Source organism: Saccoglossus kowalevskii, chromosome 4 (assembly GCF_978046115.1).
Source record: "Saccoglossus kowalevskii chromosome 4, keSacKowa6.1, whole genome shotgun sequence".
In the NCBI taxonomy this organism is placed as follows: Eukaryota; Metazoa; Hemichordata; class Enteropneusta; family Harrimaniidae; genus Saccoglossus; species Saccoglossus kowalevskii.
In genome coordinates this window covers 40,891,362-40,909,716 of record NC_140644.1, presented here as the reverse complement: position 1 = coordinate 40,909,716, position 18,355 = coordinate 40,891,362, and the positions used below count along the sequence as shown (strand labels likewise).

Below are 18,355 nucleotides of genomic sequence, written 5' to 3'. Positions count from 1 at the left end.
AATGAGTTGCGGGCCAAACTGTTCAATAAAGCTAAGGATACGATCCCAGCATTTGAAAATAAACCTGCAGAGAAAAAATTCATGGAATTGTTACAGAATGAAAACATTATTATACCAGTAGCACAGTTCATAAGTAAAAGCTTTGAAGTCAGGAAGCAGGGTCTTACTTGACATCTTAATGCCTGCTGTCAATTTTGTAATTTTATATTAGATTGTATTTTAGAGATTTTGTATTATTTAGTAATTTAGTGATTGTATTTGTTATTTAGTATATTGTGTTTTTGTTTTGTTTTTTTATATATATATTTCTCCTTGTACTTTGTGACCATTTTCTTTCCCTCCGGGGATTGTGTAAGAGTCAATAAGTAAATAAATAAACAAGCCCTGGACAACTGAACTGTTCTGTGTCATATATTCCCACTCTAACACATGCTTTAACATCAGCGTATATACTCTTAATACACAGCCTTGCCTGACCCCTACTGGACAACTGAACTGTTCTGTGTCATATATTCCCACTCTAACACATGCTTTAACATCAGCGTATATACTCTTAATACACAGCCTTGCCTGACCCCTACTGGACAACTGAACTGTTCTGTGTCATATATTCCCACTCTAGCACATGCTTTAACATCAGCGTATATACTCTTAATACACAGCCTTGCCTGACCCCTACTGGACAACTGAACTGTTCGGTGTCATATATTCCCACTCTAGCACATGCTTTAACATCAGCGTATATACTCTTAATACACAGCCTTGCCTGACCCCTACTGGACAACTGAACTGTTCTGTGTCATATATTCCCACTCTAGCACATGCTTTAACATCAGCGTATATACTCTTAATACACAGCCTTGCCTGACCCCTACTGGACAACTGAACTGTTCTGTGTCATATATTCCCACTCTAACACATGCTTTAACATCAGCGTATATACTCTTAATACACAGCCTTGCCTGACCCCTACTGGACAACTGAACTGTTCTGTGTCATATATTCCCACTCTAACACATGCTTTAACATCAGCGTATATACTCTTAATACACAGCCTTGCCTGACCCCTACTGGACAACTGAACTGTTCTGTGTCATATATTCCCACTCTAACACATGCTTTAACATCAGCGTATATACTCTTAATACACAGCCTTGCCTGACCCCTACTGGACAACTGAACTGTTCTGTGTCATATATTCCCACTCTAACACATGCTTTAACATCAGCGTATATACTCTTAATACACAGCCTTGCCTGACCCCTACTGGACAACTGAACTGTTCTGTGTCATATATTCCCACTCTAACACATGCTTTAACATCAGCGTATATACTCTTAATACACAGCCTTGCCTGACCCCTACTGGACAACTGAACTGTTCTGTGTCATATATTCCCACTCTAACACATGCTTTAACATCAGCGTATATACTCTTAATACACAGCCTTGCCTGACCCCTACTGGACAACTGAACTGTTCTGTGTCATATATTCCCACTCTAGCACATGCTTTAACATCAGCGTATATACTCTTAATACACAGCCTTGCCTGACCCCTACTGGACAACTGAACTGTTCTGTGTCATATATTCCCACTCTAACACATGCTTTAACATCAGCGTATATACTCTTAATACACAGCCTTGCCTGACCCCTACTGGACAACTGAACTGTTCTGTGTCATATATTCCCACTCTAACACATGCTTTAACATCAGCGTATATACTCTTAATACACAGCCTTGCCTGACCCCTACTGGACAACTGAACTGTTCTGTGTCATATATTCCCACTCTAACACATGCTTTAACATCAGCGTATATACTCTTAATACACAGCCTTGCCTGACCCCTACTGGACAACTGAACTGTTCTGTGTCATATATTCCCACTCTAACACATGCTTTAACATCAGCGTATATACTCTTAATACACAGCCTTGCCTGACCCCTACTGGACAACTGAACTGTTCTGTGTCATATATTCCCACTCTAACACATGCTTTAACATCAGCGTATATACTCTTAATACACAGCCTTGCCTGACCCCTACTGGACAACTGAACTGTTCTGTGTCATATATTCCCACTCTAACACATGCTTTAACATCAGCGTATATACTCTTAATTACACAGCCTTGCCTGACCCCTACTGGACAACTGAACTGTTCTGTGTCATATATTCCCACTCTAACACATGCTTTAACATCAGCGTATATACTCTTAATACACAGCCTTGCCTGACCCCTACTGGACAACTGAACTGTTCTGTGTCATATATTCCCACTCTAACACATGCTTTAACATCAGCGTATATACTATTAATCGTTGTAAGCATTTTATCTCGTATACCATTTTCTAGCAACGACACAAACAAGGGGTGGTTAACGGTGTCAAACGCTTTTACGAAATCCACAAAAAACACAATAAAATCTGCCACCTTTTCCCCCAAATATTTTTGAATGATCACGTACAGGGTGAAAACATTAGTCATGGTGGAAAATTCTTTCCTGAATCCAGCTTGACATTCCGACAATTTATTATCCACCGCCCACCCAATATACAAGTCGTTCATTCATTACAATAGTGAACACTTTACTAAATTGTTGCACAGTGGAAAATGTTGGGCAGTGGTTGATACAGGGTGGAGGTAAATGACAGGCAGTGGATTGTGGGCATTGTTGAGCTTTGAAGATGTACGTGTTATCTCAACTGAACAAGATTCGAGTAAGAAGCCATACAATGTATAAACAAGCAGCCTATCGGCTGAGATAGCTCCGCTATTAGCAATGCACATTTGACAGTTAAAGAACTGAAGACATCATTAGAAAATGAACAATATGAATAGTATCAAAGCAATCGGACTTACAGTTTTTAAAAAAGAAGTCGAAAATATCACTTTTTACCAAAAATTACAAAAATATTCACCAAAATAAATAGAGAATTGAAGATATCATCACAAAACAAACAAATCTGAGAGAGGTCCACATGTAGTACCTATATATGTAATATCAAAGCAATCGGACTTACAGTTTTCAACAAGAAGTCGAAAATATCACTTTTTACCAAAAATGACAAAAATATTCACCAAAATTAGAGAACTAAAGATATCATCACAAAATGAACAAATCTGAGAAAGGTCTACATGTAATATCTATATATGTAATATCAAAGCAATTGAACTATTGGTTTTTAACAAGAAGTCGAAAATATCACTTTTTACCAAAAATTACAAAAATATTTACCAAAATTAGAGAATTGAAGATATCATCACGAAATGAACAAATCTGAGAGAGGTCCACATGTAGTACCTATATGTGTAGTATCAAATCAATTGGACTTGCAGTTTTTAACAAGAAGTCGAAAATATCACTTTTTACCAAAAATGACAAAAATATTCACCAAAATTAGAGAACTAAAGATATCATCACAAAATGAACAAATCTGAGAAAGGTCTACATGTAGTATCTATATATGTAATATCAAAGCAATTGAACTATTGGTTTTTAACAAGAAGTCGAAAATATCACTTTTTACCAAAAATTACAAAAATATTTACCAAAATTAGAGAATTGAAGATATCATCACGAAATGAACAAATCTGAGAGAGGTCCACATGTAGTACCTATATGTGTAGTATCAAATCAATCGGACTTGCGGTTTTTAACAAGAAGTCGAAAATATCACTTTTTACCAAAAATGACAAAAATATTCACCAAAATTAGAGAATTGAAGATATCATCACGAAATGAACAAATCTGAGAGAGGTCCACATGTAGTACCTATATGTGTAGTATCAAATCAATTGGACTTGCAGTTTTTAACAAGAAGTCGAAAATATCACTTTTTACCAAAAATGACAAAAATATTCACCAAAATTAGAGAATTGAAGATATCAACATGAAATGAACAAACTTAAGAGAGGTCTACCCAAGGTACATATACACCAAGTATCAAAGCATTCAGGCTTGTAGTTTTCAAGAAGAAGTCGTAAAAGTAAAACATTGACACGGACGACGGACAATCACTCATATGATAAGCTCCGCTCGACAAAGTCGACAGCGGAGCTAAAAAATGAAATGGAAAGTCCTGTATGTATGTCATACAACCTTTGAACTTGGATCAGCGTATGCTATCAGAATGTGTGCAAGCACATTGTTCCTCTTACAGTTACCAAGCCAACAGTAAACATCAAAGTATATTAAAACCTTTACCAGTATATTCTAGCTCAAGCCAGATATGACTAGTTATGGGTAACTATACTGATATGAAATACAAATTTGTTCTTACCTCAATAGCGCCTTCAATATCGCTGTGATGAATTCCAACAGAGACTCTCATTAACATGTGTTGAGGACGTTCAGCAACTTTACCATTTATTTTCAACAAATATGACCTTTCAAGAGTCTATGCATATACAAATATGACCAGTAATATACATTTAGGTTTGACTATGATAACACACAGTACAGACGCTTTTTCCAATTTTTCCCTTGCATTCATTGTTATGTAAGCAGTGTCTTCATGTACATATTATTTAGTTATTGATATATATTATCACTTGCCAGTGTGTTTACTATAAAATGGGTCACTAACCGGACTAGTTCAGTAGAACTATTTCAGTGATCCCCACCACAAATTCCTTTTTTTTAATAGTAATGTAGTAATGTAAGACTGACTTTGTAATTGTTTGTTTGTGGTGAAATAAATTCAATTCAATATAACCACAGAATGTTGTTCAAAACATGAAACACATCAAATATGGAAATCCATGCATATTTCGACCCTAACCACTGTGGCTTTTCAGTGATATTTTGTGAATTCAAATGTAATTCATTGCTGTAAAGCCCTTATTGCAAAATAATTTGAATCCCACAATTGTTTTAAAAAATGACAGTACATGTACATGTATACATGCCGATATTTTAGTGTTTTGCTTTAAGCATCTTTATGTGATAATTAATCACATTACATAATGACAGTGATTGATTTTTTTCTGAATCATTAAACCAACTTTGCAGGAATTCTGAAACACCATTGTGCAGCCCGCTAGATTGCGACCATTTTGGTCGCCATGGTGATTAAATTTAATGAATGGTGATATAAAATAATATGTAGGTTGGCAAAAGTTTCTGTTCCATGAAACATACTTTACAGCCTGTCAGCTCTTGGTGCCTCAATTCAAAACTTTGCACATGTGCATTTTATTATCTGCCATATTTAATTTTTTTCGTAAATGTGTTCGTAAATAATCAATATTTTCAGTACTCACCATTAAACCAAAGTAATTCAAGTTGTTATCTTTGCTGTTGTCAATAACCGAATTCAGTCGCTGAAATAAGAAAATAAATCAAGTCAGGCCAAGGTTTGTTACAGCAAAAAATTACACCTGAACTTCATAATATACCAGTAAAAATGCCAGTAATGCCCTATCAAAATACCAGTAATGCCCTATCAAAATACCATTAATGCCCTATCAAAATACCAGTAATGCCCTATCAAAATACCAGTAATGCCCTGTCAAAATACCAGTAATGTCCTGGCAAATACCAGTAATGCCCCATCAAAATACCAGTAATATCCTGGCAAATACCAGTAATGCCCTATCAAAATACCAGTAATGCACTATCAAAATACCATTAATGTCCTATAAAAATACCAATAATGTCCAATCAATCACCAGTAATGCCCTATAAAAATACCAGTAATGCCCTATCAAAATACCAGTAATGCCCTATCAAAATACCAGTACTGCCCTATAAAAATCCAGTAATGACCTATCAAATTCCAGTAATGCCCTATCAAATTCCAGTAATGCCCTATCAAATTCCAGTAATGCCCTTATCAAAATCCAGTAATGCCCTATCAAAATACCAGTAATGCCCTATCAAAATACCAGTAATGCCCTGTCAAAATACCAGTAATGCACTATCAAAATACCAGTAATGCCCTATCAAAATACCATTAATGTCCTATAAAAATACCAATAATGTCCAATCAATCACCAGTAATGCCCTATAAAAATACCAGTAATGCCCTATAAAAAATACCAGTACTGCCCTATAAAAATCCAGTAATGCCCTATCAAATTCCACTAATGTCCTTATCAAAATACCAGTAATGCCCTATAAAAATACCAGTAATGCCCTAGCAAAATCCAGGTAATGCTCTATCAAAAATTAAGACAAAATTAAAAGACAACCAGATATTTCTAGAAATACTAACGAAATGAGAAATTTTATGAAAGAACTGGTTATTGTGCACGTCAGGCTGTTTCTGTTATTGTCCTTTATTATTTTCAAAACATGAATATTGGCTTTATCAAACATTTGTTTGATTGATTGATGCACACTATATCACCACACTAGATATCAAAATAGCATACCCTTATCTTATGAATTTATATTAATCATTTTTGAAAGGATCATTTTTTTGCATCTGAATGATGTGAAATAGTGTACACAAGTCAGTTCAGCAACTACGGGTGGTAGACAGCAATTCATAACTGATAACATTTTGTTTTTCAAATGTAGGAAACACTATGGATGATAGAGAACTCAAGTAAGCAATACAGTGACAAACCTGTGAGAATTGTTTGTTAAGATCTTGCTAATAAAGAAGTCTTTTCTGACGAATTTGTTGAAATCTCAAAGTCAGTTTTGCAAATCAGTTACAATATCATATTTTATCAACATTACCTGTGCATTATTTGAGATTATATCATAGATTTCTTTAGAAATAAGAGGAGTATGTTTCAGACTTCTTGGGTTGATGTACCTGTACAAGTCGTCAACTACATCTGAAAATATAACATGGATATGGAATGTTTATTACCCTCATAAATGATAGTTCATTTGATTGGCTAATACATGATCACATGATTGTTGATAACTAGTTATCTTGGACATAGAGCTGATATTGGACTCTTGTATCTCATCATTGCGATGATAGCTTCAGACATCATAGCATCCTAAACTAAATATCAGATGAAAACAATATGGTTACTGAATTCATACCCCCAAGTACAATCCTGTAGGTACAGTCCTCCTACCACTAATCATTCCCCTGATCATTCGGCCATCACAGTCCTGACAAGTCGTATAGACCGGGGATTAAACACTATGTGAAGGGCTGCATCGGGCGATTTAAGAGGCATTCAGCTTTGCATCTAAAAAATAAGCATGTTGATATGTTTAACTATTCAAAATAACAACTGGAAGCAAAATTACAGAAGATTTCCCACTAGGGTCGATCAAATCAACATTTTCCAACGTCAACAGAAAATATACGCCGCCATCTTGTTCTTGACGTATTTATAAACAAAACGTTGTTTTGTTGCATTAATGCTTCAATAAATGACACAAGACACAAGGTTTTGGCAAAAGTGGAAGGGGGAGCGAATTGCAGACGCAGGCGTCGCAGCGAACAGCTCCATGATGCGACTCGCCTGTGAATTGCATCATGACGCCGAGCGCGTGGTACCTGGTTGCAACCTTCCACCAGCAGAGACTGTACAGGCGGGCGTCATGGCTGGCGTCCCCCTGGCGGGAGCCTGCAGATAGACTCACAACCCCAGGGGGATGGACAGCGTGGGTACCCGTGTAAAGTCTGCTTGGTCTGTGGTGGAAACCCCCTTTCCTGTTTATTGCTAAGGTTGTTCATGAGCAGATAAACATGAGTTACACTTGAGTGAGATCGGTAATGGTATAGAAATTGGTATATAGAGACCTTTGCATGAATGGGTGGGTGGGAGGTCTGCTGAGACGATGTGTATCGTACGGTGCGGCAAAATGAACTGATGCTTGAAGAGGATGCGAGCACGGATAAGCGAATGAACAGTCTGGTGTTAATTAATGTAAATCCGACTGAAGGACGAAATGTGAGCAAATATTGCATGAAGTACAATGTGGCATGGGAGGTGTCAAAATATGAAAGGGGGATGTCAGCTTGGTCAATGCATGTCATAATTGAGCATTAACACAGATTATAAATTATATTCATAATCATACTATTAATGCTTCAATAAATGACACAAGACACAAGGTTTTGGCAAAAGTGGAAGGGGGAGCGAATTGCAGACGCAGGCGTCGCAGCGAACAGCTCCATGATGCGACTCGCCTGTGAATTGCATCATGACGCCGAGCGCGTGGTACCTGGTTGCAACCTTCCACCAGCAGAGACTGTACAGGCGGGCGTCATGGCTGGCGTCCCCCTGGCGGGAGCCTGCAGATAGACTCACAACCCCAGGGGGATGGACAGCGTGGGTACCCGTGTAAAGTCTGCTTGGTCTGTGGTGGAAACCCCCAAATTAAAGGCAGGATGATGTGTTACAAAGTCTATCGCGATAGGATAAAACAAAGCATGGTTAGACCGATGAAACATTAAACTAAATACACTGCAAATACATGCAACGAAAACGAAATGAAATCTCAAGACAAATGTTGAAATTACAGTTAAGGAAGAGCAAGTGACAAGTGACCCGGAACTGAGCGGATGATGCTGGGGGGTGTGCGAATGTACGTCTGGTAGGCGTCGCTGCGCCACCTGCCCAGTGCCTTGATCAACCAGTCCGGAAGATTTGCGTCGACAGCTGTCGTGGCTGCACCACTGCGGAAACTGTGAGTAGTGTAACGGTTAACATCTGGTACAGATGCGCGAGTGAGAAGGTCTCGAACGTGGTTGCTAACAGCTTGCCGCGTGAGGAAATTACTGTTGGCGAACTGGAATGCGGGTAGGTGAGCGACGGAACTATGTAGTGCTTTGTACGCCTGGTATGCCTGCACGGCGCAGACCGATGACTGTGAGGGTGCGATGATGATGTTACATCCCCGGCGGAATGGGTCTGTCTTAGACGCCTTGAGCGCAATGACGAGGTCTGTGTTGCACGTGATGTCTGCCGTCAGTAAAGTGCGTTGTGGATCGAAGGTCATTGACGTGGGTGCGACAAATTCACTGACTCTCAAGAAGCCGAAGAACGCCAGTGTAAAGGCAGACCACAACATAGCTTTGTCATGGTCGCAAATAGTGGGATGGTTTGCGACGGTGTTCTTAAGCATTCGCATTAGTGCAATGGTGATTGGGAGTTTTACACGATTTGGCACGCCGTGATGTCTTTTAATGCCTTGCATAGTGAAGTGAAGCAGGAGGTCGTCGCATATTGATGAGGTGAAGCCAGCTTCGATGTGTGCACGGATGATAGCTGCGAGGTAAACTTTTAGCGTGCCATAGGTAAGTGACGATGTTGCGAGATGTGTCATAAACAGAATCGTTGAGCGTTGCGTTAGTGGATAAGGATTCATTCCATACATGCGACAGAAGAGAAGATAGCGAGTTTGTCCCGCATGATATGTCCGTCGTGTACCTGGTGCAATGCTCAGGTTGATGTAGTGGCAGGCTTGTTGTGTGAGGTTGACGGGACTACGTCGCACATCGGAGCCGTTAAGAGGGTGCACAGGTCCGGAGTTTTGGTTGGGACCCTGTCTGCCTGAGGTGCCAGTCGTTGAAACCGCAATATCTGTTGGCGAGAGAGAGAGTCAGCGATATCGTTATTAAACCCTGAGATATGTGAGATCATGACGTGAAAGTTATTAGATGCTGCAGTGAAGAACAGCAGTCGGACAAGTTGCATGATCCGTGGACATGATGAGGAGCCTTTTTTCCATATTTGAACAACTGATATGTTATCGCAGTGAAACCGTATTCGAAGACCATACCACAAGTGGCCCCAAATTAAGGAAGATAGTAGAATTGGTAGAAGTTCCTTGCAGGCAATAGAGTATAAAGGGTCATTTGTAATGAATGTAGGCCAGGTGTTTGCGAACCAATGACCCTTGTAGAATGCCCCGTAGCCAAGTGTTGCTGAGGCGTCTGTAAACAGTTCGAATTCTGGGGACGGTATCCAGTTTGGGTTGAGGAGGGATGCTGTGCCGTTCCAAGATGGCAAGAAGTCACACCACCATTGAACGTCGTGCCAGAATTCGTCAGTGAGTGTTATGACTTGAGAAAGACTGGTGGCTGTCATGCTGATATCAATCATGCGCCTCAGGAAGATGCGGCCGGCTGGTATGCACTTACATGCGAAACTGAGGCATCCAATGAGGGAGAGCAATTCACGTTTCGAGCATGTATGGCGGGTCAACCAGCTTGGCAGCTTGACAAGTAGATCCGCAAGCTTGTCCTTAGGTAGTCTAATAACCATGTTGACAGTGTCAAGCTCCACCCCTAGAAAGGTGATGACAGAGCAGGGACCCTCAACCTTTTCTGTAGCAATGGGTACCCCCAAGTGGTGACAACTTTGCAGCATAACATCCATATTGTGCTGGCAGGCGTTAGTGTTTGCCGGTCCAACTGTCAGGAAATCGTCTAGGTAGTGTAGAAAATCCGTATTCCTTGCGCGATGACTAACGATCCAGTGAATGGCATCAGCAATGCGGTTGAAGAGGTATGGTGCTGAGCGAAGCCCAAATGGCAGCACACGGTCGAAGAAATAGCATCCTTCCCAAAAAAACCCGAGCAGGTGCCAGTCTTCCTTCCGAACTGGGCATAAGCGAAATGCGTGTTTAACATCGATTTTTGCGAGTAAGGAGCCATGGCCATGCTTGTGAATGAAGGCTACAGCATCATCGATGCGTGAGTAGACCAATGAATGATCTTCTTTTGAGATATTGTCATTGACGCTGTCAAGTGTAGGTTGGGAGAGATCCATGATAATGCGAAAACCCCCACTTTTCTTAGGCCGTAGGCCAAGAGAATTACAGACAAAGTTTTTGAGGGGAGGACGTTTAAATGGTCCGATAGTGTGACCAAGTTTGAGTTCTTTTTGGATTGATTCTGTGATGATAGAGGGGTTGATGCGAGCAGACTTGGCATTGCGTGTAGATCTTGGGTAGTGCTTGCCGCGAAATCCAAGGTTAGCCCCATGAGAAATGTCAAATAAAATGGCTGCTACGAATGATTTGTCCGGGTGATCGTGCAGTTCTTGCGCAAAGGAATCGAGCTTAAGAGGTGTGCTTGGGTGCATATTTTCGACCACGTGAGCTGGCATGATCATTGGCGTGAAAGGGTCGTGGTGTGTAGCCACGAAAAAGCTGGTTTTTCGTCTCGGTATCGCGGTGGCTAGTGGCAGTGTGGCCTGCAGAGTGGCAAGACGAACAAATGTGGAGACGATTATACCGGCATGGAGTTTCGCAGCGATCTTGATTGAAATTACGGCACACTGTATTGTTATAATTGTCAGCAGATTCGTTCACCCATGTATAAGGATTCCTGCTTCGTTGGCATTCCTGTTTGGTATGACCTTTCTGATGACAGTCAGGACATGTTGGAATGAGCAGATGGAGTTTTTGTTGACAGAATTTGTAGTCAAGTTGGTTGTTAGGCAAACTCCAGTTCCGTAGGCCAGGGTAACGTGAGTAATCCAGACGGAATTCTTTGTCATAGGTGACCCATGCTTCTGGCTTGAACTCAAGAGCTCGGCTGGCGATGTGACGTACGGTGCGGCAAAATGAACTGATGCTTGAAGAGGATGCGAGCACGGATAAGCGAATGAACAGTCTGGTGTTAATTAATGTAAATCCGACTGAAGGACGAAATGTGAGCAAATATTGCATGAAGTACAATGTGGCATGGGAGGTGTCAAAATATGAAAGGGGGATGTCAGCTTGGTCAATGCATGTCATAATTGAGCATTAACACAGATTATAAATTATATTCATAATCATACTATAAAACTGTGCTGTAGGTCCATTTTTCGGTCACAAGAAAGGTATTTATGAACGGCATATCTTTGAAGCCGAGTGTCAAATCCCTGGTCAATACGACTTCTCAGGACTGTGGGGACCGAATGATCGGGGGAATGATCAGTGGTAAGAGGCCAACCTAAAGAGCAGTATTCAGGGCTACTGCGTTCAATGCACACTTTTATTCATTGGTAACAGAGGTCAATTTTAGCCTACCTACCAAGCATTATCATCCAAAAGTAGATGTTGTAGACCTAACCCTTCATTTTTGTCTCAATAACAGACACTTGGAGAGAATAATTTAATGAGTCAATAATGCTTGACAATGACCTCGGCCAAAGCCACTTCACACTTCACTTTAAAGTCAAATGAGTAACCTGTGATATCAGATTTATTAAATGACTATATACATGTACATGTAGAATTTTCACATTGTTAATAATTTTACCTAAATTATAAGTATTAAATTCCATGTGCAATCTTCACATACCTCCTGAGAATGACAAGTGGTACACTGGGGAATATGTTTAGTTATAAGTTAGGCGAATTAGAAATGGTGACGATATACAAGCACAGGACAGGCGAGGTCAGCCAAAGCACCTAAGCATTTCAAATCTAGATTGAAGATACTCTACAACGAACAGACAACTATGTTTATGCTTGTTGCCAAGTACACAAGATTACACACAGTTACACTGAAATAAATAACATTCTCACCGCTGAATGTTTCCTTTGTTTCCTGGTATAATTTAGTGATAGCCTCTTTCAGAGCTGATTCTGAATCTAAAACACCTTGGATTGTTACCATAGCAGCAACTGGATCAGTCTCATCAGGCATTATAGTTGTCATAGTTACACTGATTTATTGACTCTGAAAGAATCCATAAAAATTAGAATTATTAATAAAGCACAGACTATTTTATTTATATCATTTGAAAAGATAAAATCATTTTCAGAAAGTTGTCAAAAGTTTCATATAATTTTACAATTTGTCAAACAAATTAGTATGAATACCATAGAATGATCATGGTTACCTGCTGCAATATAACTATATATAGTAAATGTATGAATAATGTAGTTAGGGACGACGTCAAAAGATCGATGTCAGATAAAAAACTAAATTCTTTTAGTTTTTTCCCCAAACCCCCCACCCGCACTGATAAATATTAATCATGGCGTCAGACTGCATTCACCATTGAATTCAAATTGATAATCTGACAGTAGTATGGCTTAGCAGTTGGTTGTAATAATGAAGTGGAATATGCGCATTCGCAAACTACTATTCTGGGTTTTGCGCATACTCTGCCCTGAAATATTCACACTCGGACCAAACCATTTTCTCGTCTTGGATGTTGTTGTTTTTTTTCATTTTCTGTTATTTTTGTCTATGATTGGATAGAAAAAAAACAATCTACAAATACTTCAAGGTTTTTTTGACTTCATTAAAAAATAAAATCGTTTTTGTAGGATGGAAACTTTTTGAGGTCAAACCGCACCCCTCCCCTACCCCCAAACTAAAGCAAATAAGTTTTTTATCCGACATCGATCTTTTGATGTCATCCCTTACTTGTACTATATATATTACTTGTACTAATCAAAATAATATTCTGTGAACAAATAATTTGGAATCCATGCACAGTGTAAATTGGGCATCAGTGAGGGAAATACGCACACACTCATGGGAAACAAGAGCTTCAATGCCAATGAGCTCCTCCCAAGTAATAATGACAGTGATAATAATAATTGTGTTTACTTGTTCTATGTGGGGGTTTGAATAAAACTTATACAAATTCAAAATGGTTGTTTGATTTCCAATTGACAAATCAGCAAAGATATTGTGACAACATGCAAGTTTAATTAATGCGTTAATTCAATGTCATCTAATCAAAAAAAATCTTTTGTACGTAACATAAATTTCAGAGGTGTGTCTATGGTCAAAGTGTGTAATATTTCAATGTTTCAGTCGACAACAAATGTAATTATGAGGTTATTATATGATTCTCATATTGGCTAACACACTTGTTGACATTTGACATGCATGCACATGATCAGTGAAGATAAAATAAAGGTGTTGTTTGCTATTTCTGTTATCTGTTCATTTTAATAAAACAACTTAGGGGGAATGTTATCACAGCAGATTGCAAGCTAGTTCTGATCAGTGAGTGACATTTATTGTCACTCATCCACATGCTGGCTGCAAAAAAATATTAAATAAACGATGTCACAGTGCAATGGTCTGTAGAAGCACTTCAAATATGGTATTACACAATCCATCTCTAATGTGAAGTATTTTCCACTAAGACTAGTCTGAGATGCATGTCCTAGTTTATTTGTCTATAGAATATCAGAATTCAGATTTAACTTTTAGCTGAGTTAAATTACACAAGATTGAAAATGTTTCTGAGTTACCTACAATAGAACTTTAATAACAATTTTAGGGTTGGCAGTACAAATTTGGGTAGGTCAAGTTATAGGAATCACACAATTTTTTTCTTGGCTAGTAGGCCTTTGAATAGATGTACATGTACCCTGCTTTGCTGAAAATGGGCTTGTTAAATGTAAAATACTGTAAAAGGATTAATTATTCACTGGGCTTTAATTTTGCTTATTTCACTGACTGGAAAATGTGCTAAATTAAAACCCAGTGAATATGTAAAATTTAGCATAGAACACATTATCTAAATGATGAAACTGTGAATTTAAAACCCACTGAATATGCCTGAAACGGTAAATCAGTGAAATTTAAACCCAGTGAAAATTAGTCATTTTACAGTAAATTATGAAGTTCATTTTATGTCAAGAAAGAATGCTATCAACATTGATCATGTGAACAAATAAACAATTGATTTGTTTGATGTGATAGAAGAGCAGGGCATGAAGTATATTAAAGAACGTAACTGGAGAACACTGCTGTCATTTCATTTTAGCTATATATAGAAAAGCCAGAAAAGAAATGTTTTACAAAGATTCCTCCTGATGAGCATGTTAGATATTTGAATGCACCAATATATACCCCTAAACACTTATGGTAACGTGCCCAGCCAAAATATTTACCCTTAATTACTAAAAATTAATTACTAATTACTAATTTTTTTCTTCAATGTTGTGTACAGTACCTGATGTTCAGAATACTCGTGAATTGTAAGGTTTTCAAAGAAATAAAATTAGAGATTGGAAAGAATTATTATTTTTATTATTGTATCCCTAGTCTACATAAGAACTTTTATATTGACATTAAGGTAATAAAATAGATCCTTAAAATGGAAAATATGTTGATTTCACAGCTGCAGAGTTTCATAACTTGATTTTTTTAGAGAAAAATAGCTAGGAAAAACAGAAGAAAAAGAATAATAAATAGTACTGATCAATTTATTTGTATGTTCAGCACATAGAAATAACTGTGGTTCAGAAGCAGTTACAATAAAACAACTGTGTTGTACTTTGCCCTTCTTTTTACAACACAGGGGTGGACCATTAGGTAATAATGGAAAAAAATTCTGCAGTGATCAATAAAAAAAATCAGCTTGCCTATTTCTTACGGAAAAAATATTACAGAGAAAGTAAAAATATTTCAGCGAAATCATCATTAAAAAAAATATCACAAAACTAAATAAAGGAGTTTTTAATGCCCACTCTAACCCAATAAAAACGTACACGTACATATCGCCATAGTCATTGTATGGAGCAGTTTTCAAAATGGTATGGTATGGATGATACAGCCGGTTAATACTTACTACGAGTAATAAATGGTATGGTAAGGATGATACAGCCGGTTAATATTTACTATGAGTAATAAATGGTATGGTATGGATGATACAGCCGGTTAATACTTACTACGAGTAATAAATGGTATGGTATGGATGATACAGCCGGTTAATACTTACTACGAGTAATAAATGGTATGGTATGGAAGATACAGCCGGTTAATATTTACTACGAGTAATAAACTCTCGCAGAAAGAAGATGGCGGGAATTTCAAATATTAATTTAACATATATTGTCTGTGAATAGGCGTCCAGCAGATAGAAATCCAACAATGTAGTGTAGTGTAAGTGAAAAATATTTGAATTTTAACTTTGAATAAAGTGAGAATTTAACGAAAACTGCTGTTTCGTTCCGACCAGTCCGACATAAATGACCACGGTCTTCTCTGAGACAGTCGAGAACAACAAAGCCCTGATCATTCAAGGCGGGGAATTACTTCGCTTTTGCAGCGAGACAAAACAGCAGAAATACTCGAGTAAGTTTACTTACCAGTCGCAGATAATAACTAATAATATACGATGGACACCAATATCGCTAACGAACCATCTAAATAACTATTCTTATGATCATACTAGTAAACCGTTTCCTCGAACCCCTCTAATAATTCTGGTAGCCAATGACTGTCAGGTCAAACCGTCGGTCAAACCAGGTCAAAGTTTTAAACTGGCGCCCTCTATCAGGTTTGTTTGAGAATAGCATACTTACTCGTACATCAAATCAAATAAATAGGTATTCACTGCCGGCCATTAATAAGTTCTTTTTAGTTATCCATGCGTTAATTATCAATTAATTTTTTTCACCGGTATTAGTCTGAGCATATTCACTTAGTTTTAAATTCAAAAATATTTTAATTTTACATGTTCAAGTGGATGGATTCAAAATATAATCGAAAATGTGAAATTTAGTGAAATATATAGTATTGTCAGTTTTATGACATCATGTATATCAAGTGTAAATAAGCACTGCGTCACCAAATGGTCACTGCGCATATTCGTAGTGCATTAATATCACTTTCAACACTCATTAAATTGAAATGTTTCAACAATGTATATACATCGTGTATCCTCGGGGGCGTAGCTACGTCACAGACGTTCCACGTTGCTTTGCTAAGACGTATACACTGAACCGAGGTATGTGTGAGGCTCGAAATCAGTACTCTGCGCCACCGGAATGCGCCACCGGAATGCGCCACCGGAACGCGCCACCGGAACGCGCCACCGGAATGCGCCACCGCATTTCCCAAAATAAGCAATGTGCGCCATCTACACAGCTGCTGATTGAAAACGTAATTATAGCGTTATCATATGAAACGTAATTATGATATAATTATTTACGTAATTATACTGTTATTTATTGTTATGGTAAAAATACGTTTTTTGAAAACGTCATTATGACATTTACAACTATAATTATGCAACGTATTTTAGAGACGTCATAAAAACCATCTGAAAAATCATGACATCGAAACATTTTCTAATTACATCATTATAACGTAATTTTCTACAATGTATTTATTATGTTATTAAATATCAGTATTGGACTATCATTAAATAATTTCCTATCAATGTTTTTATATAACGTATTTATATTATTTTTATTTCAAACGTTATGATAACGTAATAAAACGAGGCTCAATATGGACTATTTTAAAACAATGATAATGCAATTTTATATACTGCTATTATACTGGTCCAAAACAGAAACGTTATTACAGCATAATTTTATTACGTATTAAGTATTAGTGTTTTGTAATGACTTGCCATTTTCAAAATTAAAGTATATTGAAATCATGTTTTATTTCATAATTCTAAAATTCTAAAACGTTATTATAACGTATTTTATTAGCAGCTATTCACTGTGTTGTGTAGACACATAAGTTTTAAGAGAACCAAGTCAAGTCAATCACACTTACATGTATATTATATTTTAAAGATGTAATTGTTAAATAATATTATTATTTTTCTTATGAAAACGTTATTATAGCCTAATTTAATTGCGGATAAATACTAGTACTGTTTTTATCTTTGCACCCCTATACAAAAAATGGTATGGACCATAAGCTCAGTACTGAGCATGCTCAATCCGCTGGCTTTCCCGCAACGATAAAGCTTGTGGATATAACTGTTGCCGGCGTTATCTCCATTCTTCGCACAGTAAGTGGTTAAATAGTTGTATAATCTATACAAGTTGTTCTCTAATATTAATATATATGATTCAGACAAAGATTTTACTCAGAAAACTATGATTATTCAAGCTTATCAATCAGAAAGATGGTTGCTACGCAGGCAGAGACCGGCCATTTTGAACTTGCTGGCAAATTTGAATTTTGTTCTCTCCTGTGTTGGTGGTTCGGGGACAAATTGTATTTAAATGAACTTACTTTCGTAACATTTCTTGCTTTGTTTGTGTTTCAGAATAATGTTGTTGGAAAAGGAAATTAAATGATAATATGTCTGAGTGTTGTTGCTTGTTGCCGGAAAATCAAGATTTTGTTTTTTTAATTACACAAGTATACAACTCGTATTTTAGTATTCCGTCCCAATTATATTACAATGTAATTTTGTGTGTAAATGGCGATATTGTATTGTTAAATAAAGTACGTATATTACTATCATATCAGTTTATTTTTAATAACGGTATACAACGTATTTTATGCATCACTGAAAAACGTAATTATGGCATTATGACAATTTACGTAAATAAATCACATGAAAAGGACTATTTTTCTGTTATAAAATACCATTCTTATGTTTTTGACTCCCATGTGCGAAGCACAAAATGGGAGTCTTTGCAGTTAGTGTGTCTGTATGTGTGTGTGTGTATGTGTGTCCGACTGTTCCACTGCTATCTCAAGA

General features: G+C 37.5%; 1 protein-coding gene and 1 long non-coding RNA gene across 2 annotated transcripts in view; one reads left to right on the top strand and one right to left on the bottom strand.

Moving 5' to 3' along the window:
* Positions 1 to 16,108, bottom strand: part of LOC102808296 (ribonucleoside-diphosphate reductase large subunit-like) — a 75,106-nt gene extending 58,998 nt beyond the window's left edge. Inside the window, exons 1-5 of the mRNA XM_085498428.1 lie at positions 15,990 to 16,108; positions 12,453 to 12,606; positions 6,696 to 6,796; positions 5,270 to 5,329; positions 4,288 to 4,404 (exon numbers count right to left, since the gene is read on the bottom strand). Of these exons, the coding sequence (XP_085354554.1) occupies positions 4,288 to 4,404; positions 5,270 to 5,329; positions 6,696 to 6,796; positions 12,453 to 12,585 (411 nt within the window). The 5' untranslated portion in view covers positions 12,586 to 12,606; positions 15,990 to 16,108. The remainder of the gene's footprint in view (positions 1 to 4,287; positions 4,405 to 5,269; positions 5,330 to 6,695; positions 6,797 to 12,452; positions 12,607 to 15,989) is intronic.
* A 1,469-nt stretch (positions 16,109 to 17,577) lies between these two features.
* Positions 17,578 to 18,114, top strand: LOC146747404 (uncharacterized). Its single transcript, XR_014929227.1, has 2 exons — positions 17,578 to 17,653; positions 17,915 to 18,114. It is a non-coding gene; the product is annotated as an uncharacterized LOC146747404 (long non-coding RNA).
* The last annotated feature ends 241 nt before the right edge of the window (positions 18,115 to 18,355 follow it).